Consider the following 26,352-nt stretch of genomic DNA (forward strand, 5'->3'; position numbering starts at 1 on the left):
TTACGATCCTCCCCTACCTGGACGACCTGTTCATAGTGTCACCCACAGCGGAGGAGGCAATAGCGGCTCGCGATCTCTCCCTTCAGTACCTGATGGACTTCGGGTGGCTGATCAATTGGAAGAAATCGTCATTGGAGCCAGCACAGTCCATTCTTTTCCTGGGGTTGCAGTTCGATACTGTTCGGGCAGTTGTGTCCCTGCCTCCTGTCAAACAGATGAACCTTCGTCTTCTGGTCCAGGCTATGAGGTCGGCGCTGTCAATGTCCCTTCGGGAATGCATGCGCCTTCTGGGTCAAATGGTGGCAACTATGGAAGCAGTACCATTTGCACAATTTCATTCCCGGGATCTCCAGAGCCTTATTCTGACCCATTGGGATCGATCGCTAACTTCTCTGGATCGCTCGTTCATTATCTCCCGCAGGGTGCGAGAATCTCTTGGATGGTGGTTACGTCCGGAGACTATCCGTGGGGAAATCCTTCCTTCCTCCGAGATGGTCGGTGGTGACAACCGATGCCAGCCGGACAGGCTGGGGAGGAGTTTGGAACAACCTCTGGATTCAGGGAGTCTGGTCGCCAAAGGAGTCGTCTCTCCCGATCAACATTTTGGAGTTGAGAGCAATATTTCTCTGCCTCCAACATTGGGCGGTCTTATTGAGCGGTCTACCGGTCCGGATCCAGTCAGACAACGCTACGGCTGTCGCGTACATCAACCACCAAGGCGGGACGAGGAGTTCCAGTCTCATGTCGGAGGCCTCTCGGATCCTGGTCTGGGCCAAGTCCAAAGTTCCAGCAATCTCTGCAATTCACATTCCAGGGGTGTTGAATATCTCGGCGGACTTCCTCAGTCGCGAGCAAGTGGACCCTGGGGAATGGAGTCTCCATCCAGCAGTGTTTTTTCTGCTGTGTTCCCGTTGGGTCAGGTGGACTTGATGGCATCCAGGCTGAACTCCAGGGTTCCGACGTTCATGTCCAGGTACAGGGACCCGGAGGCGGTGGCGGTGGATGCTCTAGTGGCCCCGTGGGGTCAGTTCAAGCTGATCTATGCGTTTCCGCCGATATCCTTACTACCTCTGGTGATCCGACGGATCAAACTCGAAAGGGTATCAATAATTCTGATAGCACCAGACTGGCCGCGGAGGACATGGTATTCGACGCTGGTGTCTCTTCAGGCGGCACCTCCGTTTCCGCTGCCCCTTCGCCCGGACTTGCTCACTCAGGGGCCCATTCGTCATCCGGACCTGAGGTCCCTTCGTTTGACGGCGTGGCTCTTGAGACTGAGATCTTGACCCGTCGCGGTTTTTCGCCCAAGGTCACTGCTACCTTGCGGGCGGCCCGGAGTCCAGCTACGTCCAGGATTTATCACAGAACTTGGGAGTCTTTCTATTCATGGTGTTCTGGATCCTCAAGAAACCCAAGAGTTTTTTCCATCCCCAACTTCTTGGCCTTTCTGCAATCTAGTCTGGCCAGGGGTTTGGCAGTTAGTACGGTGCGGGGACAGGTATCTGCTCTTTCCGCACTTTTTAGGAAGGCTATTGCCTCTCGTAGGGATGTGCGCTCTTTTTTTCGTGGAGTCGCACGTCAGTTTCCGCCACGGAGGGCAGTTGTGGCTCCATGGCGGCTTAATCTAGTCCTGGAAGCCCTTCAGCATAGGCCTTTTGAGCCTATGGATTCTGCTAAACTTTCACTACTTTCTTGGAAGGTGGCCTTCTTGGTGGCAGTCACCTCTTTGAGAAGGGTATCGGAATTGGCAGCACTTTCTTGCTCATCTCCTTTTCTGGAATTTTTTCCGGATCGCGTGGTGCTTCGTACTCGTGAAGATTTTTTGCCTAAGATAGTGTCACAATTCCACATTAATCAGGACATTGTGTTGCCTTCTCTTTGTCCAGGACCTAAGAATCCAAGGGAGCGGGCCTTGCACTCGTTGGACTTAGTGCGGGCATTGAAGTTCTATCTTACGAACACCCAAGGTTTTCGGAAGTCGGACTCTCTTTTTATAATTCCGGCAGGTCGTCGGCGTGGTCAACGTGCTTCCAAAGACACGATAGCTCGGTGGATCCGTTCAGCTATCCTGGAAGCTTACCGGCTCAAGGGCGAGCCTTGTCTTGTTAAAGTTAAAGCTCATTCCACGAGAGCCATTGGCTCATCGTGGGCTTTTCGTCAGGGGGCCTCGGCAGCGCAGCTCTGCCGGGCGGCCACCTGGCGCTCCGTTCACACCTTTACTAAGTTTTATAAGGTGGACGTAAGTGCTTCAGCCGATGCGGCCCTGGGACGCAGGGTCCTGCAGGCGGCGGTAATTTAAGTTATCCCTTTACTTAGTTTTCCGTTATTTTAGCGCGGTTTGCGCTCTTGCCTAAGTTTTGGGGTATGGAAGCTTCTGCCTCTATTTCCCACCCTTAAGTAGGTACTGCTTTAGGACGTCCCACGAAGTAGAGAATCTGTGTCTCCCTTCCTTCCCTTCTGCTGCTGAAAGCCGGATTTTGGTAAGAACTTACCTGTAAAATCCTTTTCAGCGAAGGAAGGAAGGGAGACACAGCACCCTCCCAGGGCAGAAGTGTTTTTTTGTGTTTCTAGATGCAGCGCGTCTCCTTCCTGATGTCGATCTTCAGGACTGGGTTTAGCGCTCTACGGCTCTCCTTCCAGTTTCGCCAGCTCTACACAGTTGTCAGGTCCAATAGGGTATGCCTAAGACTGTGTGTTTCTATTACATAACCTGTTTTCTCTCATTTCTGAAATTTCAGAAGGGGATATGTTGTTCTGCTGGTTGGTCTGCTCTTCCTTAGCTTGTGTACGGACTGATGAACATGGGAGTAGGAGGAGCCTATATACTGGAGGGGCCGGTCGTCATTTTCCAATCTGAGGTGACTATCCTATGGGGCTCCGCCTACCCACGAAGTAGAGAATCTGTGTCTCCCTTCCTTCCTTCGCTGAAAAGGATTTTACAGGTAAGTTCTTACCAAAATCCGGCTTTCAGCAGGATCAGCAGCAGGTTCTGGAAGAGGCTCTGGACCAGGATCTGCAGCAGCAGGATAAGGAGCTGGAGACCCAGGACCTGGAGACCGCAGCAGGATGCCGGAGCAGCAGCACCAACTGGAGCAGGTAGGAGAAAGGTCTTGTATTGTAACAGAAGATTCTGTGGCACTACAAGGCCCAGCACAGCGCAGATCAGACGTGACCGCTCTGTAGAAATCCTCACCAAGTGTGAGGATCTGCAGGGCGGTCACAGGGGGGTGACAGGGTGGTGACAGGCAGGTCACAGGCCGGTCACCACCCGGTCACCTCCCGGTCAGGTACTCTGATTGGTGCGATCGATGATGACATCGATTGCACCAATCAGAGATGGCTGGGGCCTGGGCATGCACCACAGGGGGTCACAGGGAGGTGACAGGCAGGTCACAAGCCGGTCACCGCCCTGTCACCTGTGTTCAGGTACTCTGAATGGAGCGATCGATGTCATCATCGATCGCTCCAATCAGAGCTGGCTGGGGGCTGGCTGGGGAATCTATGACATCACAGGGGATCATGGGGAGGTGACAGGCAGGTCACAAGCCGGTCACCTCCCCGTGACCGCCCTGTTACTGCGCGGTCCCGCTGTGATCGGTGTGATCGATTTGATCGGCGATCGCACCGATCCTAGCAGTTTGGGGAGAGGGCTGGGGTTACTAGGCAACAGCCTAGGATCGGTGCTCTTAGAAGCACCAATCCTAGACTGCACATCACTGTTTGCCGGAAACTGTAAGAAATGCTGTGATTGACTGTTCAGAATTGAACAGCCAATCACAGCGATTGTGGGTTTGAAGGGGCGGCGACCCCCCTTAGATGTCGGTGCCATCTACCCTAAGGTAAGATGGCTCCGGAATTTTAATGCTATCACCGCGACTTCGGTCGCGGTGCCGCATTAAAGATAGGGCGTATAAATAGGTATCTGGTCCATAAGGCCCAGGGCACAGATACATACTAATACGCCCTATGTCGTAAAGGGGTTAAACTGCCAGCAATAATACATTGTGACAGCTGCAGAATAGAGGGAAGGTATCTATTACCTGGCCAGTATTTTCTGTGCACTATATTAGGTTTTAAAATGCAATACTTGCTATAATAACAATATATATCCATGCAAAATAACAGTGCATATGTATAGTTTGACGAGTGCTATAGATTAATAGTGATGAGCGCAAGTGCTCATTACTGGAGTTTGCCTAGAGTGCTCAGGTATGCTCCAAGTATTGCAGGTGCTTGAGTGACATGTTCTTAAGGTGTTCACTGTGCTTCAAAAATGAACTGCCAATATATTTTAGGTCAGTACTGTTACAGCAATAACTTGTATAGTTTTTTGTCATTTATGTGGTGAAAAAAAATTGGAAATTACCCTTAGTAAAAAAAAAAAATAAATAAAAAAAAACTAGATATATATCGATCTATCTATAGAGCTGTGTGAAGGATTTTTATCTTTTCCTTTACTTTATTTTTTAGTCCCCTTAGAGCAGTGGTCCCCAACCTTTCTGACCTTGAGAGCCACATTCAGCTCTGAGAGAGGGTCGCGAGCCACATCCAGCTCCCCCCCACCCCCCTCACAGTAGTGGCAACCAAAGCCCCATTGTGGGTATAATGATAACCAAACCTTTTCCACAGAAATCACTCTGAAGCAGTATACTGAGATCCAGAGGTTCCCACAATACCCCCATTCAGTATTCTCCCATCAAGCTCTCCCAGCACACTGTTGCATCCAGCCATGATTAAGACCTGATAAAGGTTTTTTACTTTTTTTATCTGCTGGATTCTTCTACTATTATATTTATCCAGCTTCAAGCACCTCCTCTGACAGGTCGTATCATCTGGTCTCCAGCGTACCATACTTAAATTATCTCTAAACCCCTAAGACCAGTATATGTGCATCCAGATCTGCTCTTCTGTCCATGGCTACTCACAAAATTCACCATTTTGAAATGTCCTCTTCTTACCTGGAGCTAATGCACCAAGCTGGCAGACAGCCACGAGCCCCAATTCATGGGACCGCGAGCCACATGTGGCTCCCAAGCTCCTGGTTGGGGACCCCTGCCTTACAGTGCTGTGGAGTCGGCATAAAATGAAATGACTCAGACTCCTAAAATATATAATAAATTGGTACAGTAGGAAACTACAATATGTGCTGTAATTTTTTTTTTTTTATAAGAATTTGGGAAAGTTATGAAATGTCCTATAAATGTCTGTTCTGTTCCTGATCTAAGGATCTCGGCTTTTAGTTGAGATGAATCTGTGCTGCGCTTTATGTACACGCTCAGTAGTGAGGCCGGCTGTGGAGTTGGAATCAGGGAAATTGAGGAGTCTTGAGTCGGTGGTTTGGCTTCCTGCTCCACAGCCCTGCTGCATTAGGGGATTTGAACCTGTGATCATTTATACTATATGCTGTAACACCACAGTATAGCTGTAAATAGTGAAAAAGATGTTCTCCTATGAAGTACATCATCAAGCTGGGCTTTATAAGAGGACCAAGATGAAGGTGACAACTCATCGGCACCAGCACTGATGCCATTTAAATGGTTAGATTACAATGGTCGGAGCAAAGTCTACTTGCTGTAAATACAAGCTGCTATGTTTAACATGCCTGGCATGGTGTAGACTCCGCTCCTGAGCCTGCTCCATACATGGGGCTCGACATAAGATGTACTATTATGTCTTATGTTATGAAGGGGTTACAAAGTGTCCAGACACCTTATATAGTTGGCAGATTCAATGCTCATTCAGCCAACAGCTGTCTCACCCTTTTTTTTATGCACCTCATCATGAATCGCGAATGAGCATTAATTTGCTTACGAGGAGTGGAGAGCGCGTATCCACATTGGACACTAGTCAGTGAATGAAGAAACAATTATTTTGCTTAACTGGGGTTCCAGATGCAAAACAAGTGGAAACAATCTCTTCCTTCGGATTCACATCAGCCAATTCTAGTATTAAGCACCGCACCTCCGCAGGAAATTTAACAAACCATCTCTTTCTATTTAGGAAAAAGACGAGCAAGTGGATGTAGTGGAACCGACTCCCAACTGGTTAAATGTCTCTGTAAAGGTGTTTGTTCATTCTCACAAAAGGCAATAAAACTGATGCATGTAACAATCAAATACTCTCTGAATCGTCCTTCTATCACCTCTCTAAAGTTTCGCCTTAAAGGGTTATTCCATCTTTATAGTTCAGTGGTGTTGGCTAGTGCTGTTTATTAAAATTTGAAACTGTACTGGAGATTGCAACACTTTACATTTCTCTTGTTTTCAGCTCGTTACCTGGGAAACCAACCACTGCTGCTGTGTAACTTGTAAGCACTGCGTTAAAAGCTGGCTTAGGAGATAAGGGCTCTCCAGCGATCCAGCTAGTTTCAAAGCAGTGCATGCAAACTCAATAGAAAAGTGCTTGTAAGTACTGTGCTAGTTCTGTCTAGCAGTGGTGGTCGGTCACCTAGGCAATGAGCTATATACAAAAGAAAACTGCTAATATCTCATCAATGACTGGAAATTTTAATGAACAGTAAATTGCGGGAGTTATCCAACATTACCCATTTATAATAATATGAATAACCTGTTAAGGCTGGCTTCTCTGGGACACAACATCTGGCCCCACAAAAGCCAATGTATAAGGCTGAGTAAATCATCTAATTACATAATTAATTTAATCAAAAAATGTAATTAAAAATCAAATACTTAAATAAAATTCTATAAGGACAACATAAAATATGAACAAATCAACAACAAAAATGAATACATTTTGAATTACAAAAAGACTTGTGTAACAAAATAAACTGTCTTGGAGATCACATATTAATACCATGATGTAACAATATGAAAGCCATACATACTCTACAACAGTATATCAGACGTTGGACCCTTTGGCGGCACAGAGCAGGGCACTGGCTGTAAGTGAGCAAGATGCTCAAGAGGTCACTGGTTCTCCCTGAAGAGTCTTCTCCTCCCCCAGTACTCTATAAAAGAATATATACAGACTTAGCTTCCGGCAATGCACCATGGGAAAAAATGCAAAACTGTTCATTAAAGGGACTACGTGATACAGGGAGAATTACCTGCTGCATTGGGGGGAAAAAAACATGGATCGTTATGGTCAAAATGGATGAATGAGCCTTTTCCTTTTGGAGAATCAGCCTTTTTTGCTATGGATTATTGACTAAGGCTAAGTCTTTTTAATGTGAACCAGTACCCTCCTGAGTAGCATCCAATAATTCCTCTTCAACCTATGTAGTAATATTTTGTATTTGTCAAAATGAACACAAATTCTATTTTTAATTGACCAAATAATACACTGTGTTGTGAGTATTATCTAATTATGAAACATGATTTCCATTATCCTTAGGACACCTATCGGAGTCTGTTCATTCAGCACTTAAGACCCATCCAAACCCCACAGCCAAGAATAAAGCTGAAATTATTTGGGCACATTGGTTCTGGAAAGACTACACTTGTGGAGTCATTGAAATGTGGACTCATTCGAAGCTTCTTCAGAAGGCGCAGACCCCGACTTGCATCCAATAATTCAGTGCGCTTCCCCACCTCTCCAATGGCTTTCAAAACCTCAGGCAAGATGAAGCAATCTAAAATCTGGTTTCTTTTTAAATTTGCTTTCAATGAGTGACTTCCTGCATTGCTAGTAGTCCAAAAGGTTCTAAGACATTCTGTAGGTGTCCATTTTCTCTCCACTGATAAGTGGCACAAGTTTTGTGGAGTCATTTGTATTCTGCGCTGCTAGGTAATAATATCAGTGCATGATATAATGACACGGACACTTAAGTCTAGCGAGGTAAAATGCTCAGGTTCCAAATGAAATTGCTTATAATCCAGTGATTTTTTTTTCACTGTGGAAAACAAGTCTGTTCTAAAAAGATCTATTCATCACACTGAACAAGCTGACACTGGTGAAATGAATAGAGATCACTTCAAGAGGAAGAAGCCTTATGTTGAATCCAAAATTACTACGATGACATAATTTACTTTAATTGTTCATTACTTTTACAACAGAGGCATTCACTCATTTGTTATGCTTTAGGCTGCGTGCCCACGTTGCGTATTACAAGCGTATATGCTGCGGAATTTCCGCAGCGTAAACGCTTGTAAAACGCATGTATATCCGCACCCAATGGTCCCCAATGGCATTCCGCAATGTCAATGCCCATGCTGCGGATTTTTTCGCAGTGTATATGCTGTGGTCAAAAATCCGCAGCATGTTCATTAATTTTGCGGAAGCGCAGCGGAATCAATGTGCGGATGGTACCCAAGTCTGGATGAGAGGAGACTCTCATCCAGACCTGGGTACCAAAGAACCTGTAAAAAAAAGAAAAAATAAAGTTTATACTTATCTTCTGATGTCTTCCCGGTGTTTTCCCGCCGTCGCGCTGTTGTGTGAAGGACCTGCCACGTCATTGAGTCATGTGACCCATCACATGACTCAATGACGTCACCGCAGGTCCTGCACACCACAGTGTGAGCCGCTCAAGACTCCGGACGGGGCAGAGAATGCATCAGAAAGTGAGTATAAACTTTATTTTTTTATTTTTTACCATTCTGATTCTTTTTTTTTAACTATTACTTGGTCACACTATATAAATCCATGTCGGTTGCATGGATTTATATAGAGTGAACAAGTTGTCAAGCACTTTCCAGGTGATGCTTAAATCACTTGGAGAAGTGCTTGATAACCCGCATGCGGAAATGCATGCAAAGACGCCTCACAAACGCTTCTACCTGGCGGGTAAAACCGCATGTAAAATCCGCATGCGATTTTCCCGCCAGGGAGAAGCGTAAAAAATATGCTTCAGTTCCGCAACGTGGGCACATAGCCTTAGAAGCACTCTACACTGTGTTCCAAATTATTATGCAAATAATATTTTCTCAGATTTTCCCAAATTACCTATATGAATTGCAGTCATTGTAATTTTCCAGTCAAATAACTATTAGAGTACAATTGAAAGGTTTTTGTACAAACTGCCTATGATAACAGTATATTTTTAAAAAAATTAAAAACTCAAACTGCACTCAAAATGCATGTTCCAAATTATTATGCACAGCAGAGTTTTCAACCTTTTCATTTTAATAAAGAACAAGAAAATGGTCATTTTTGAAATTATAAGCATTAGCAGGTTATTACAAACTGAAATCAAACAGTTTTCAACTCAAAACTTTATTCTAGGTGATGTTACATTTGCACATAGGACCCCTTGTTCGAAAGGAGCTTCTGAACTCTCTCGTCCATTGAATTTGTCAGGTTTTGGATGGTTTCTGCTTCAATTGTTTTGCATGAGGATAGAATACCCTCCCAGAGCTGTTGCTTAGATGTGAACTGCCTCCCGCCATCATAGACACTCCTTTTGATGATGCTCCAGAGGTTCTCAATGGGGTTGAGGTCAGGGGAGCATGGGGGCCACACCATAAGTTTGTCCCCTTTTATGCCCATAGCAGCCAGAGATGCAGATGTGTTATGTGCAGCATGAGACGGGGCATTATAGTTATTTGACTGGAAAATTACAATGACTGCAATTCATATAGGTAATTTGGGAAAATCTGAGAAAATGTTATTTGCATAATAATTTGGAACACAGTGTAGAGGCATATATTAAGGTAAAGATGTAGAACCCAGCGCTTTTCTGTGAAATCTCTCATGATTTCATGATTGTAATAGGCTTAAACAGGGGGTCTTTGTTTGCCAGTCTCATTAAATACTGATTAGATCAGTGTATGCATATAGAAATGTTTCTTTGTACAACTGAGAGACAACACTATACAATATGCACCATATCAGCCATAATGGCCATCAACATTTTCCAAAGTGTCAAAAAACTGATGGCGGCAATTCCATGGGATCATTAGTTTCCAGAGGTAAATGCTCTTTATTGTATGTTTCCACTTCAGCTTAAGTATACCGTAAGCCTTAATTGGGTTGTCCAATAGTTAAAATGCCCTTTATAAATATCTATTTGTATCCCCTAACCACTTTTGTAATTTGCTTTATTTTAAATACCCTACACTTCCCCCTATGCGGCTAATTCCTATATGTCCTTTTTTTACTTTACTTCCTGTGACAATTTGTTTGAGGGGAGTCTCAAACGAGATGCCATCAGGAGGATGGCCCTACAGCCACCTCTCCCTTCTAACATCCCGACCTCAACAGGATGTCATGGGGTGTCGTTGTGTTCATTCACCCTGCTTCTATTACCATCCTGAAACAAATTCTTATCAGTGGTGGGCTCTGGCATCACTCACACTGCTTCTATCACCGCCCCCTGATGACATCCTGTTCAGAGAAACGAGCTGCGAAAAGAAGTGTCGGTGTTGTGCTCACCTCTCCCACATCCTTCACCACCACAATTGATTTCGTATGTCATCGGAGTGCGGCGATGAAAGACACTGGTGAGTGACTGCAGTGCTGCCCCCTGATAATATACTGTTCCAGATGGAGTGATGGAAAGGAGAAGTAACTACAGGGCCATCCTCCTGTGACATTCTGTTTCAGACTTCTCTCAAATGAAACTTCACAGAGAGGACATATAGGGAATAACAGGATAGAGACTGGTAGGGAATTTTAAAATAAAGCAAATTACAAAAGTGGTTAAGAGATAAAAATAGATATTTATAAAGGGAATTTTAGATATTTCACAACCCTTTTAAGAGCAGAGTTTATAAAAACAGATCTTATAAGATTCTTAACATTCACAAATATGTACTGTAAGGAATAGAAATTACATGATTTATAGAAAAGAGGTATGAACAAGATAGAACAACACAGACCTCATCAATGCACAGAAGGTGGGAAAAAGTCCAGGTTGGCTTCCTTTTAAATGTAAATAAAATAAGGGTATTTTCATGATCCTGAATATTGACAGCATATCCTTAGGATGTGGCCTAAATTTCTGATTGTTGCTTGTGCAGCACATGTTTCATGAGCTGCTTGGAGGAGCCATGGCAATCTAAGAGCGCTGCACTCACTTCTGCACACTGTCTACATAGTAGTGATGGTGCAGGGTATTGAGGCATTGGTCCATTGAAGTGATCAGGACTGCCGCGACACTTAGCACATACTCTGCTGTGTAGATGACATGCAGATAAAATACCCAAAAGAGGCTTCGACATGTGTCATATACGACGGCCTCCTCAAACAACCAATTATATTCAGCGGTGCTGAATCAGCCCCCGTACCGATTTGTCTGTCTTTTACTACAAACCGCAAGCTCTAGAGAAAATACCTTATAGCAAAGAGTCTAGATGGAGAAAAAAGAACCCTAGCTAGTAAATAGAACTCTTCAATAAACTAATGCATTTACTCTGCCACTTCCACACCAGCATTTTTCAGTACAATAAAGGTAGGTGGTGTTTAAAAAAAATTCAATCGACAAGTAGGAAAAAAAAATGCACGTAAATTGGGTGGTTCTGCAAATTCTTGAAGCTGCAGCTTATTTCATTCTATTGTGGAAATGCAACAGATTTTCATGTGTATTTCACTCTTTCTAATCCAAAATATTAAGTGTGCAGCAAATACCACATGTAACACACTTTAAATACTACTCTCTCAATGTACATGAGCTGCAGAATAAGAGTTAGTGTAGACTAGTATGGACATCGGTGTATGACTGTAACCTGTTCTTACTTGGCTCTTCTTCACTGTTCAGTTTCAGTTAGCATCTGTGATTTATACCCGGGCTGTGAAAATGTCAGCGTAAGAAGTCGAAGTATGATGTTCGAGCCTGGCCTCACCAAAGGCGTCCTGGAGGTGTTTGTGTCTCCATCACATCATCCCCACTGCTCTGCTGACGACCAGTCCACAAAAGCTATTGACATCCAGAATGCCAATCTGAACGGTGCGTTACGTTTCGTATTGTTTACATTGATGTATCTTAGAATTAAAGGGAATCTGTCAACACGTTTTACTATGTAATCTGAGAGCAGCATGATGTAGTGGCAGAGACCCTGTTTCAAGCAAGTGTGTCACTTACTGGGCTGTGTATTGCGGTTTCAATACAATCAGAATTTTATCAGCAGGAGATTATCACAAGAGGACAACTGGCCTCTTGCATCCTAGTCCAACCACGCTCCTAGCACTGATTAGCAATTCTCCATCACTATAGAATGTACACAGAAATACTGTGACACTCTCACAACTGTATAACTCAGTAAACTAAATGATACACCGCTGGAATCAGGGTTTCTGCCCCTACTTCATGCTTCTGTCAGATTACATAGCAAAAACCTGATGACCGATTCCCTTTAAGAGTTATCTGAAAAAGTATATACTGTATTTTCTGAAAATTATTACTTGATGGTTCCATCCCATCACAATTCCAGTCCACAGTAAAAATAAAGGATGGTAGTGACGCGCCCCCTGGGCCAGTGTTGTTGGGGATACCCGGAGCCGGATCAGATGGGGGTTGTAGTCTCCGAGTGGCTGAGACCCGGTCCGTGCCCAGGGTGTCAAGCTCAGTGTGTGGCAGTCCTTATGATGTTACTAGATGTTCTTTTGTGTCGACTACGCCACCCGTTGAATTGCGGTCAATACGGCCGCCGCTGCAGCAGGGTCCGCTGAGGCTGGTGATGTATGTGCAGCTCAGGTAGTATAACCCCCAACGGGAGGGGTATAGCCTCAGGGGGTCAGTTGCAGAGGATGGGGGTTGTGGTGGTGCAGCGAGGATGGAAATGAGACTCAGAGTCGGGCTGTGCAGTTCAGGGTTTGTTTACTTACTGCAGTTGTTCTGGTCACTCCGGCCTTAAGTGACCACCCGAGCCGTGCTGCGTCCACCAGGTCCTGGACTCAGCCAACCCCCAGGTGATTCTGGAGCGTGGTCCTGAGCTCCCTTTCTGTCCTGTCCTCTTCTCTGGCCTTCCCCACCAGGGATCCACCTATGTCCGGCTCCCTCGGGCCTCTTGGTGGTAAACCCTTGTCTCTGGGTTCCCTGACCCTATTCTTGGTCTGCCTTCCGGGTGGATTTAGTGGGTGATCGTGGCAGATCGATCCTGCCCACGACCTCCGGTTCCTGGCTAAGGTGTGCTGTAGCCTCTGCCAGCTTGGGATCCGGTACCCTGTTGCCAACTCTTCACCCTCTGGTCTAATTTGGGCTCTTGGAGTTCCTTCTTTCTCCCCCTCTGGGTCTTTCTTTCTCCTCTCTCTCTCTCTTGGCCTTGGAGCTGCTCTTCTCCTCTGCTCTGACAGACTGACCTCACTCTGCAAAAGACTGACAGACTGACCTCACTCTGCAAAAGACTGACAGACTGACCCTGATCTCAGATGGTTCCCACCTTATATACTCCCTCTATGTGTGAGCTCAGGTGACCAGCACCCAATGAGCTCCTAGCACTACCCAGACTGCTCCCCCTATCTGCCCCTACACTACTGGGATGTTCCACACCCCCTCCCACTCCAGCCAGGAACAGACACTGTCGTACCTGCACATTTCTCTAGTGGGAGTACCATCGGTCTGTTCCCCGGAAATGGGATGTGTGTAGTGCATGCAGCTAACTGAGCTCAGTTCCACACTCCATCCTTACCCGGGAGTGGAATACCACACCTCTGGCTTTAGGTGTAATACCCCTGTAGCAGCCGAATCCTCAGGGTGCTACAGTAGCCTGCTATGAAGTGTCTTAATCCTATTTTATATAGTAAGACATTGGCATAATGTGTTCAAGGGTATTGTGATCTTTCGTGTCCTGTTATTACTAATCTCTTCCATAGTTCACATGTTCTGTACCTATGGCTCATATTTAGTACATCCACAATTGTGACTAATCTTTTATCTTAATAGATCACCCTGTAAATATTTTGCTTTGTCACCCGATATTGCAAAATTATAACTGTATAACTATATCTATATTTTCCTCTGTTTTTTCTGTAGGTGTTGGAGATTTCAGCGTCTGGGAATTTTCAGGAAACCCTACATATTTTTGCAGCTATGACTATTTTGCTGCAAATGATCCCTCCTCGGTGCACATAGTTGTCTTCAGCCTTGAAGAACCATATGAAATTCAGCTGAATCAAGTCATATTCTGGCTCAATTTTCTGAAATCACTTGTGCCTGTTGAAGAACCAATAGGCAAGTTATGAAGTGCTAACATAAGAAAAATCCATCATATTATATTTAGGGTCTCTCCAACATATAAGAGCCATGAACATTAACCCCTTTAAACCAGTGGCAATTTTGTTTTTGCATTTTGCATTTTTTACGCCCCTTACTCCAAGAGTCCATATTTTTACATTTTTTATGTTGTCATAGCCATAGGAAGGCTTTTATGGATGTGACAATACCAAGTATGTTTCTTTTTTTTTCTATTTTAGCTTATTTTTTTAATTTCTTTAATTTTAATGGGGAAAATGAGGGGGTTGTGATTATAATTGTTTTGGGATTTTTAAAACTGTTTTTTTATTTATTATTTTTTTGGTCTCCTATGGGGACCTGAACCTGTGATTATCCTATGTACCACAGTATTTTTACAAATACAAAACCGCCACAGTGGATTTATGCAAATATCATAATTCCTAAAGGAAAAGAGAGGTTTAACTCCTTAGATATATATAACCAATGAAAATGTGGAGCACTAAACCCCAATAAGAGATCGTACTAGCAAAATACTCATAATGATGTAAAAAGTATAAATGTTATTAATTATTAAAAAGAGAAGTAATAAACAGGTACAGATGGGTATATGGTGACGATACAAAAGACAAACGAATTAAACCAGCAATCGTAGCATATATAATTGTCCAGTTACAAAAAAGAGAGGAGAGGTGAGCAATCACAGAGTGGTCTACACCCAGCCAAACAAGCTGCACTGCAGTAACCTAGCTCAAAGAGGGATATGGTATATAAATACTAAATCCATGTGATCAAGAAATAGCATTTCCACTCTCCAGTAAAGAGGTTAGAGGCTAATAATACATTTTTATTTATATAGCGCCAACATATTCCACAGCACTTCACAATTAAGTAGGGACATATACAGACAATATAAACAGTACAATGAATCACAAATCAACAGTTGCAGTAGTATTGAGGGCCCTGCTCGCAAGCTTACAATCTATATGGAAATAGGGGGACGCAATAGGTGGAACATGGTCATCAGCCAGTATCAGTAGATAAGAGCAGTTACTGTGTGCTATTGGGTGCATGGAGGATGTGGAGACAGATGAATATGCAGGGGCAGATTAAGATTAACATTTAGGAGGGAACAGGGGAGAGTTAGGTTGGTGAGTTGAGGTGATAGGCTTGTCTAAACAGATGTGTTTTTAAAGCACGTGTAAAAACATGGGGGCTAGATATCAGTGCATTCCAGAAAACTGCCGCATCACAAGAGAAGTCTTGGAGACGGAGGTGTGAGGTTCGGATTAAGGAGGATGTTAGTCTTAGATCAGTTGCAGAACGGAGGGCACAGGAGGAGCTATAGACAGAAATGCGGGATGAGATATAGGGCAGTGCAGAACTGTGGAGAGCTTTGTGGGTGAGCGAGATGAGTTTGTATTGTATTCTGTAGTGGATGGGTAACCAGTGCAATGACTGTCACAGGGTAGAGGCGTAGATGAAGTGGGCTGATAGAAATACGACCCTGGCTGCTGAATTCAGAATGGATTGGAGAGGAGAGAGTTTGTTTAGAGGGAGACCGATTAGAAGAGAGTTGCAGCAGTCCAGACGAGAGTAAATAAGAGCGACCGTAAGAGTTTTTGTAGTACCAAAGGAGAGAAAAGGTCGGATTCTGGAGAAGTTTTTAAGGTTCAGGTGACATGAGCGAGTGAGTGTATATGGGGAATAAAGGAAAGCTGTGTGTCAAATATGACTCCAAAATAGCGAGCTTGCTGCTTGGGAGTTATGGTGGCACCACACAAGGAAATTGAAAAGTCAGGTATAGGTAGGTTAGTAGTAGAGGGAGGAAAAACAAGGAGTTCAGTTTTGGAGAGATTCAGTTTCAGATAGAGGGAGGACATGATGTTAGAGACAGCAGAAAGACCAGCACTGGTATTTTGTATTAGAGTGGGGGTGATGTCAGGTTAAGAGATGTATAGTTGGGTGTCCTCAGCATAGAGATGATACTGGAAACCAAATCTGCTGATGGTTTCTGCAATAGGGGCAGTATACAAAGAGAAGAGGAGGGGGCCTAGGACTGAGTCTTGTGGAACCCTGATAGTAAGGGGAAGATTAGAGGAAGAAGAGCCGGTGAAAGATACCCATGAAGGAGCTTTCAGAGAGATAGGAGGAGAACCAGGATAGAACGGTGTCCTTGAGGCCTATAGAGTGGAGCATAGTGAGGAGGAGCTGGTGATCCACAGTGTCAAAAGCGTCAGAGAGATCCAGGAGAAACAGCAGGGAGTAGTGACCATTAGATTTAGCTGTTAGTAGCTGTTAGATCCATAGGCTGACTGAAAAAATGTAGGGATAACGCTCAATCCATAGCTCCTTACTTAAAGTGCAATATAGTGCTTACCCATGTTGCAGAGTGTCGGGTGTACGTTCGTGGTGTCGCCCCGATGCACGTTTCACGTGTTGGGCTTCCTCTGGGGATTTTTTTTGGTCTCCTATGGGGACTGTATGTTCTACAGTACCACAGTATTACAGAATTATAATGAAAGTATATATAATGAAGGTATACTAAGTTGGTGCACACATCAACAATCATTCCATATAAATACTGCTGCAAGAGATTGACAGTAAATGGTTAATAGCAGCGAATGGAGCTTACCTCTGGCCGCTGCTGCTAGATGGCAGCAATATAACATAGCCGGCATCTAGTGCATGTGGACGGAGCTCATGTCCTTAACCCTCCCCATATATGTAATTTTGTGCTAAGTGGTTAATGACCAGGCCTAATGGCCCCCACTTCTTTTTATGCTTCATAGATACATTCCATTCACCAGAGTTTTTTCGTTTTTCGTGAATGAAAACGTGTATTTGACAGTGCTACCATTTTGGGATACATACAAACTAGTATCAAACTTTCATTAACTATATGGCAAGAGATAGGAAAAAAAATGCAGCAATTCTACTGTTGTGTTTTTACATTTTAAATGTTATGCTTTTCATTTGCTGCATAAATAAAGTGTTAACTTTATTCTGTGGGTCAGCATGAGTATGGCAACACACAATTTGATTTATCCACAACTTTTCGCTATGTAACTGTAAATGTATGTAGTTTATTTATGTTTTATTACTCTTGTACAAAAAGCATTATAAAAAAAATAACTTTTTTTTTACCGTAACATTCTAAGAGCCATAAGTAAAACATTTTTCCATCAACAGACCCATATGAGGGCTTATTTTATGCATGACAAGATGTTATTTTCTTGGTCCAATTTTTGGGGGTTCATATGGCTTTTTTTTTTTTATTCACTTTTTAGTACACTTTTTGGGAAGTGAAATTAATGTAACCATTTCCAGACCGCCCATACACTTTAAATGTCCATTCGGTCCTGCTCTTACTCTACGGTGACGTTCTAAATCGTCACGGCGAGCTCCCCATAGAGAAGGCACAGATGATTTACTATAGTCTCTGCTTTATCGATCACTGTGTACACAGCGCTGAACAAATGCTGTGTACACAGTAATAGTAAGTGCTAAGGCCACTTCTTCCCTGACCTAACAGTCATGTGATCGCTAGGTGTAGAGAGGGAGCTGGACCTGCCTATTTATTGTAGTGTGCCATATTCCTCAACATGATTCATGCTGTTTGACAAATATATTATAGCTACTGAGTTACACCAGGTTTTACCTGGCATCACTTACTGACACATTTCTATTTTTTGGTACATAAGTTGCAGAATGTTTGACAAAAAACATAATCGATGATGAAGAAGGTATCTCTAAGTAGCCAGCTCTGTGCCTGTTGATTTATATAATCACTGAATAAAGGTACAGTATTATTAAAACTTAAAGGGGTTGTCCACTACTCTAATAACCCCTTCTTAATGCCTATGTTTCCCCCTTCTTAAATAATAACACTCAAACTCACCTGCATTGTCGGCACTGGCTCTATCGGGGATCGCATGACAGTATGTCACACGATCCCTGGGGCCAACAGTGCTGGGTTCACTTTCCGTGCATTCAGATGAATCTTAACGTATATGTAGGAAGTAAGAAACACCCATCCCTGGGAGAACCAGTGTCGACACTATTGGAATGGTTCGGAGGGGGAGTATAAAAGTTATTATTTTACAAGGGGGTGACATAGGTATTGGGAAGGGGTTGTCCAATTAGTGGACAACCCTTTTAATTTTCATTAATTGTAAACATGTAACAAATCATTTTCAGACGGCACGGTTTTGTATGCCTGTGGTAGGTAGCAAAAAAAAGTAGTATAGGACTCGATATGTTCAGCCTGAGCACCATTCTTTTCATTGATAAATGTCCTATTGTGACTAATGCAATCAAGGCGGTCACCAAGCATTTGTGATGTTCCCTATCTGATGATCAGAAGCAACATGGGCATATAACAATGTCCATTACTGGAATGAGTAGATAACTACGAGAAAAACATAGCAGAGTCATGTGGACAATAACCATATCAATTTATATGTTTATGCTACTATATGGACTAATATATAGACCAATCGCTCTAAACACTATCAGAGAGGAAGGTGGCCTGAAGGTCAGAAATGAGCGACACTAGGTCATCAATAAATAAATGTAGTAACTTTATTAATTGCATAGATACAGGTAGGTAGAAAAAAGTGCATCAGACAAATACATAATACATAGTGGCAGGTACTAGACTTTTATATAGTTATACATGAATACAATGGATGTAATCGGTATATAATGTACATATGATGAATCATGTACTAACCTACAGACTCTAATCAATTAAGGTAATACAATACAATGGCAATATTGAAGTATTTTGATAAATGTTCATATGGAGTAATATAATCTATTTAGATGAAGGTAACAAAGAATATTTAGCCGTATGATCTGTAGGTTAGTACACGATTCATCATATGTACATTATATACCCGATTACATCCATTGTATTCATGTGTAACTATATACAAGTCTGGTACCTGCCTCTATGTGCACTTTAGTCTTTTTTATTATGTATTTGTCTGATGCACTTTTTTCTACCTACCTTTATCTATGCAATTAATAAAGTTACTCCATTTATATATTGATGACCTCGTGTCGCTCATTTCTGACCTTCGGGCCACCTTCCTCTCCATTACTGGAATGAGAATATTAAATGATAAAATACTGTTGTAAAATAAGGCGAGTTTTTAATTCTTGTCCTGTTTTTTATGCTATAGCCTATGGAGGCAAGCTGAAGAATCTTCTGAAGGTAGTCTTGGTTGCCACCCATGCAGACATCGTGAATCTCCCACATCCTGCAGGAGAGTTTGGATATGACAAGGATATGTCACTGCTGAAAGAAATAAGAAACCGGTAATGATTTGGGCGCTATTGCTACATTTAGCAGTAGTTCTCGGTGTTTTAACACAATCACTTGTAGATGGATTGTAATCTATGGGCAGATTCTGGCAGGAGATGTTCTGTTCCCCTGCAGTGCCACCAGTGGAGGAAGAAAGATTATTACACAGTGCCATTTCATATCAAAGGGCTGACGCTATAATACATGGACATAGATTCTATCGTTTGCTTCAAAATTTGTGTAGCAGGAACAATTATTTTCCTGTAACATGATGGACCTCATAAGGCAATAGCTTCCATTAGGCACTGTTGGTATACATTATTTTCCATTTTTCTGCTCCTATGATGGATCTGTCATCTCGGCCTTATGTGGTAGTATACAGCTACAGTACACTCTGCAAGATCATACATAATGTAATTTACAGATTTTATCCTGGTTTTCTTTACACTCACTGAGCACTGTCTGTGTAACAAGTTTATTTTGAAGTCTTTCCTTGGCCTTGTGTGTGATAATTGTATTTTCTCTACATTGTCAGGTTTGGTAATGACCTCCAGATCTCTGACAAGCTGTTTGTGCTGGATGCTGGTGCATCTGGTTCTAAGGATATGAAGCTTCTGCGCAATCATCTCCAGGAATTGAGAAGCCAGCTAGTTTCTGTAAGTCATTGGCTATTGCCGGAAATGTTATTTACAAGGAGTTTGTAGTTATAAAAATTCCTAAAAATATAACTAGAGATGGGAGAATAGATTCGCAGGACTCCTGTCCATCTGCCAGGGTAGTGATTTGTGACCACTATATGAGACACCTACGAATCCCCTTATCTACCGGCTCTTCTTTAGATTTGCCAGCCTGGCTAATTAAAAGTATCCAGGAATGCCAGGTGGTAAAGAGATTCCCGTATAGAGGCCACAGATTACTGACATGGCCGATGGACCGGAGTCCTGCAAATGGATTCTTCCATTCCTAAATATTACCTATATTCAGTAAGGCGTTTTTATATAAGAGCACAAAGTTGTGGAAGTGCAGAATATTAGGTTTGTAGAAGAATTACAGTAAAGCATTTATAGACTGTAATAAATTGAAAGCAAACCAGGAATTCTGGGCATTCACAGCTGGACCACAAGCACGTATAAGTAATATATCATGTGCTATTTTTTAAAAGGAATCTGTCAGCAGGTTTTGCTTCTTCATCTGAGAGCAGCCTGATGTAGGAAAAGAGACCCTGAATCCATTGATGTATCACTTACCCACGTGGTCAAAATTGTTGGTACCCCTCGTTTAATTAAACAAAAACCCACAATGGTCCCAGAAATAACTTCAATCTGACAAAAGTAACAATAAAAGACTCTCCAAAAAACATATACTCCTTGAGAAAGCCATCCGGCGAAACAGCGTTGGAGGCGGTGGGGCCTAGCCATATGGTATTTATATTGAAGTCATTCCCTTCTATGTATACATTTATTAAATGAATAATTTTAAAATGATTGAGTGTTTTTTCATTGTTTTTTGAGAAAGTCTTATATTGAAGATTAATGAATTACCTGGTGTAATATACTGTGCTATTTCTGGTTAGTTGTGTTGTGAAAAGTAATAAATTAAAAATCTATGAAAATGAACAATTGAAAGTCAGTCATTGCTTTTCAACCCTGCTTCCACAGAATTAAAAAAAAAATTAAACTCCTGAAATAGGTCTGGACAGAAATGATGGTACCCCTGAAAATAATGTGACAAAAGGGACATATTAAATCAAGTTGTGTCCACTAATTAGCATCACAGGTGTCTATAATCTTGTAATCAGTCAGTGGTGGGCCCGTATATAGGGCTACAGATACTCGCTGTGCTGTTTGGTGACATGATGTTTACCACACTCAACTCTTTCCTTTGCTTCCTCTGGTCCATGTTGTCTCAGGATATTAGAAAGAAAATTATAGACAAGCATGTTAAAGGTAAAGGTTATAAGACCATCTCCAAGCAGCTTGATGTTCTCGTGACTACAGTTGCACATATTATTCAGAAATTTAAGATCCATGGGACTGTAGCCAAACTCCCTGGACGTGGCCGCAGGAGGAAAATTGATGACAAATCAAAGAGATGGATAATACGAATGGTAACAACAGAGCCCAGGAAAACTTCTAAAGAGATTAAAGGTGAACTTCAAGCTCAAGGAACATCAGTGTCAGATCGCACCATCCGTTGTTGTTTGATTCAAAGTGGACTTCATGGTAGATGACCAAAGAGAACACCATTGTTGAAAAAAAATCATAAAAAAGCCAGACTGGAATTTACCAAACTACATGTTGACAAGACACAAAGCTTCTGGGAGAATGTCCTATGGAAAGATGAGACAAAAATGGAAGTTTTTGGCAAGGCACATCAGCTCTATGTTCACCGATGGGAAAATGAAGCATATCAAGAATAGAACACTGTCCCTACTGTGAAACATGGAGGAGGCTCTGTTATGTTCTGGGGCTGCTTTGCTGCATCTGGCACAGGGTGTCTTGAATCTGTGCAGGGTACAATGAAATCTCAAGACCATCAAGGAATTCTAGAGAGAAATGTGCTGCCCAGTGTCAGAAAGCTTGGTCTCAGTCGCAGGTCATCTAGCAGCAGCATAATGACCCAAAACACACAGCTAAAAACACCCAAGAATGGCTAAGAGGAAAACATTGGACTATTCTGAAGTGGCCTTCTATGAGCCCTGACCTAAATCCTATTGATCATCTTTGGAAAGAGCTGAAACATGTCGACTGGAAAAGGCAACCTTCAAACACGAGACAACTGGAGCAGTTTGCTCATGAGGAGTTGGCCAAAATACCTGTTGAGAGGTGCAGAAGTCTCATTGACAGTTACAGGAATCGTTTGATTGCAGTCATTGCCTCAAAAGGTTGTTCAACAAAATATTAAGTTAAGAGTACCATCATTCCTGTCCAGGCCTTTTTCATGAGTTTAATTTTTTTTAAAATTCTGTGGAAGCAGGGTTGAAAAGCAATGTCTGACTTTCATTTGTTCATTTTCATAGATTTTCAATTTATTACTTTTGTCAGATTCAAGTTATTTCTGTGACCATTGTGGGTTTTTCTTTCATTAAATGAGGGGTACCAACAATTTTGACCATGTGTGCAGATTACTAGCTGCAGCTGTTCTGACTCATTCAGTGTTTTTAGATTTAGCAATACAGCAGAGCTGAGGAAGCTGCCCCCGCCCACAACAGGCTCTGTGTATACAAAGTCCATAGACAGTGAGGTGCCAATCACAGGAGGGGGGCGTGTCGGACTAGCATGCACAAGCTGCTGTGTCCCAGCAGTGATAAGCTACTGGTACTAAAACAATCATTGTAAGCAAACAAAACCACAGAGCTTGAGAAGAGGCATCCCTGAAATCTGTGTATTAGCCCCTACCTCATGCTGTTTTAAGATTACTTAGCAAAAACCTACTGACAGATTCCCTTCAAAGGCAACCTGTCACCTGAACCATGGGCAGCATGAATCCGTAAACAGCTCCTGGTTTATAAACATATACTGTCTTGGGGCATGTTCACACGTTGCACTTTTGCAACTCTTTTTCTTGCGTTTTTCTCCTATTCATTTGACTGGCTGAAAAGTGTTGCAAAAAATGCTGACAGAATTGACATGCTGCATCTTGGCAAAAAAGCAGCAGGGCTCGAAATATGTGATGGAAATAAACCCTTTGTGTGCATGGTATGTCAGAAAACTCCTTGCTTATGCTGGTCCTGTAAAATGCTGTGTATTTCGCGCACCACGCTGCATAAAAATTGCCCAGATTTGATGACATTTTAGTGAAACATGCAACTTTTTGCCCTTTGAAGTCGCAATAAACGTTAAAGACAAAAAACAAGAACATTTTTGATTTTATGCAAAATTCCTGATCCACATGCTCAAGTTTTAAGAATTGGGTGCCCAAAACGTCAACTAATATCACAAGACAAAAAAAAAGAAACCAGAATCATTATACCAAGTCCCGAATCAGAAAGGTGTACAGCAAATATAATCCTACAAAGGAGCATTTTTACCAAATAGAAACAAGCTACAAATACATAAGTATATACAAATTCAACCAGAAGTATATGACAATATTAATTTATTCAATAATAAGACATGCAGGACAATTAAAATCAAATAAAAAATGAAGAAGAATGAGGCTGAAATGAAAGAATAACAACATGATATAAAAATAGACTTCAAAAATGTTCTCCATGAGTGGTCAGTATTACTTGCTCTATTTTGCATTTTTGTAAACCTTGGCCTAATAATGAAATAATAATATAAAACTATATTAATTTATGACCCGATACCTGAAATATAACTTTTACCGGTCCCATCATGCCACCTTGTGGCAATCCCTCAAATCTATTTTCATATCATGTTGCAATCACATACTGCTGCCTCCATCCTCTTCATTTCGAATTTGATTTTAATTGTCCTGCATGTCTCATTATTGAGTGCATTGAATATTGTCATATACTTATGGTTGTATTTGTATATTATTTATATTTGGGAAAACCGCTTCTTTGTAGAATTATAAAAATGAAAAGTGACTTAAAAATGCAAATGACGAATCAGGCTTTTTGTTCTTGTTTGATCTTGTGTTTGTTCTTGTTTTAAGGTAGAAATGTACCATGAATTAAGCAACCTAAATTTCCTTACCATCAAGGACTTGTTCACACAGTGTTTTTGCCTTGAAGAAACTCCACGTTTTAGAGTTATCAGTAAAGTAAATGAGACTTCTAAAATCTCATGCACACACTGTTTATTTTTTCCTTTCAGATTTTAAGCAATTTCATATCTGCAGCATGTCTATTCTTTCAGTGTTTTTGCAGCGTTTTTCACCCTTTCTAATAAATAAGAAAAAAACGCATCTTTTATGCAGCACTTTTCCTGCAATGAGACCCTATTTTGGTGCAACAATGTCTGCTGTGGATACTTTAAGGGAATCTGTAGGTATAATCAACTGTAACAGTGTCCCTCCCCCCTCAGCCTGTTTTCATTGATTATACTGTAATCAGGCCTACATTAGCATTTTCTGTCCTGCATCTGGTGGGGGCACATGTGTCTTTGTTCCTGGGGGCTTCCCTAATACACAACTCTGCAGAAAGGCTGGAGACTGGACTTCTGGAACATTCTTCATCCTTTGAGCTATGGTTAAAGGGATGGGTGTGAGTATCTCTGCCCAATAAGGGGGCTGATCCCAAGAGAGGAAGAATAATAAGCCACATGTTTAATTTGTTAGTCGGTGCTGTGTCTTGAGAAGGGCTAGTATCTGTCGCTGAGGCCAGGTCCTGGTGCCGTGCATGGACATTGGAGATCAGTTGCTACATGTGATTGTGATGTCTTGCCACCCTGTTGGATTTGAGGAATTCATCTAAAGACTGTTGTTGCATTTTCCTTGGCGTCGGATTACCAGGTGGCGCCCCCGGATTTGTTCCTTTTGTTGTAGGCCACATTGCAGCCTCTAAGGAATCGTATCTACGTTTGGTGGAATATTCTCCCAGTCCCAATAAAGGTCTTTTCAATTGTTCATTGGTCTGCTGTCCCTGTCTGCTCTGTCTCGCACCCTGTCACAAACTGGTTGGCAGCAGTGGGATCAGGGCAGAGGGAATGGAGAACAGCGGCCCAGCAATGACTGGAGCCAGAACCTCAGGATACAGGAATTGGACTGTGGGCAACCTACAAACAAAGACCCGTGAATTAGGGGTCAGTTTCAAAGGACTGTCCAAAGATTAACTAATTGAGGTTTTGGAAGGAACTAGCCTTCAAGATTGCACAAGAGAGGAATTCCTAGAGCAATTGGCGCAAAGATGGGACCTGGAGGTAAATTCCCGAAAAAGTTAGTGGGTTGTGTGGTATGAAGAGGAGGTGGCATTGGTGGGGGGTGAAGCCACCATAGAAGATAAATGGAGACCATTCGGAGAGCTCATGAAAGGTAGTTCACTATGGAAGCAGCTAGAAGCCCAAGGCAGACATTACTCACAACACCCACCATGATGGAAGCCCCAAGAGTGTCCCGCAGGAACTTTAAGCCTTTTAATGAGGCTTCAAGGGACATTGAGGGATTCTTCCAAGACTTTGAACATCAATGTCAGTTAATGGAAGTTCCAGAAATGGAGCGGATTAGACATCTGGTGGAGCTCTTAGAGGGTGGAGCTGCAGAAGTCTATCGAGCTATGGACCCTCGGTGGAACCGCGAGTATGAGGACATTAAGGAAACCATCCTGGAACATTATGCTATTACTCCAGACACTTACAGGGCTCAGTTTCTCACATTAGCCTGTAATAGGGAAGGCTTTTTTAAAATGTATGCCCATATGATCAAACAGGCGTGTCATCGCTGGCTGGAGGGAGATGGAACCTTAACTTGGGAGACCATCATCCAGGTCATCTTAAAAGAACAGTTCTTTGCCAAATGCCCTGCTGAGATCAGGGAATTGGTTTGTGAGAGAAAACCAGTGACAGAACCAACTGCTACTTTAGCTGATAAGGTTCTTACCATCAAGCCTCAGTGGAAAAAGCTACTAGTGGATGAAGAAAAAGCTGCCAACACCCCACCATCGGTGGTTCCTTGTCTTTCAGTCCCCAAGATTTTCTGTCCCACTAAACCACTAACTCATGTTGATACCCATGTGAGTTACCTTTCAGCTAGTCCTACGTCATCCTCTGGAATGCGACAAGGAGAGAAAGTAGTAGAGCACAGGTGTTATGGTTTTGGGCATCTGCAGGTCACATGCCCAGCTATCCAGTGGAGGAATCGTCCTCAACCCCAACAACCACCTCATGCTCCTTCATATGGATATGAGCCTGCAGGTTTCCTTACCTCCTTCCCCAGAATGCAAATGGGAAGGAATGCGACACAGCACAGATGCTACTGATGTGGGCAGCCTGGCCTTCTGCAAGACAACTGCCCTCATGATCAATTGAGGAATGACCCTGCTCCAAATTAGCCTATCAATTATTTACAG

The 26,352-nt window shown here is 42.6% G+C and overlaps 1 protein-coding gene across 1 annotated transcript in view; it reads left to right on the plus strand.

Annotated features, from left to right (window-relative positions):
* The window catches only part of LOC141194137 (death-associated protein kinase 1-like), an 83,793-nt gene that overhangs the window by 50,707 nt on the left and 6,734 nt on the right, over positions 1-26,352 (plus strand). The window contains exons 9-14 of the mRNA XM_073662408.1: positions 6,001-6,057; positions 7,354-7,536; positions 11,599-11,845; positions 13,871-14,068; positions 19,258-19,393; positions 19,915-20,035. Coding sequence (XP_073518509.1) covers positions 6,001-6,057; positions 7,354-7,536; positions 11,599-11,845; positions 13,871-14,068; positions 19,258-19,393; positions 19,915-20,035 — 942 coding nt within the window. The remainder of the gene's footprint in view (positions 1-6,000; positions 6,058-7,353; positions 7,537-11,598; positions 11,846-13,870; positions 14,069-19,257; positions 19,394-19,914; positions 20,036-26,352) is intronic.

Source organism: Phyllobates terribilis, unplaced genomic scaffold (assembly GCF_046119375.1).
Source record: "Phyllobates terribilis strain yellow unplaced genomic scaffold, ASM4611937v1 Scaffold_1__5_contigs__length_1240528914, whole genome shotgun sequence".
Taxonomy (NCBI): domain Eukaryota; kingdom Metazoa; phylum Chordata; class Amphibia; order Anura; family Dendrobatidae; genus Phyllobates; species Phyllobates terribilis.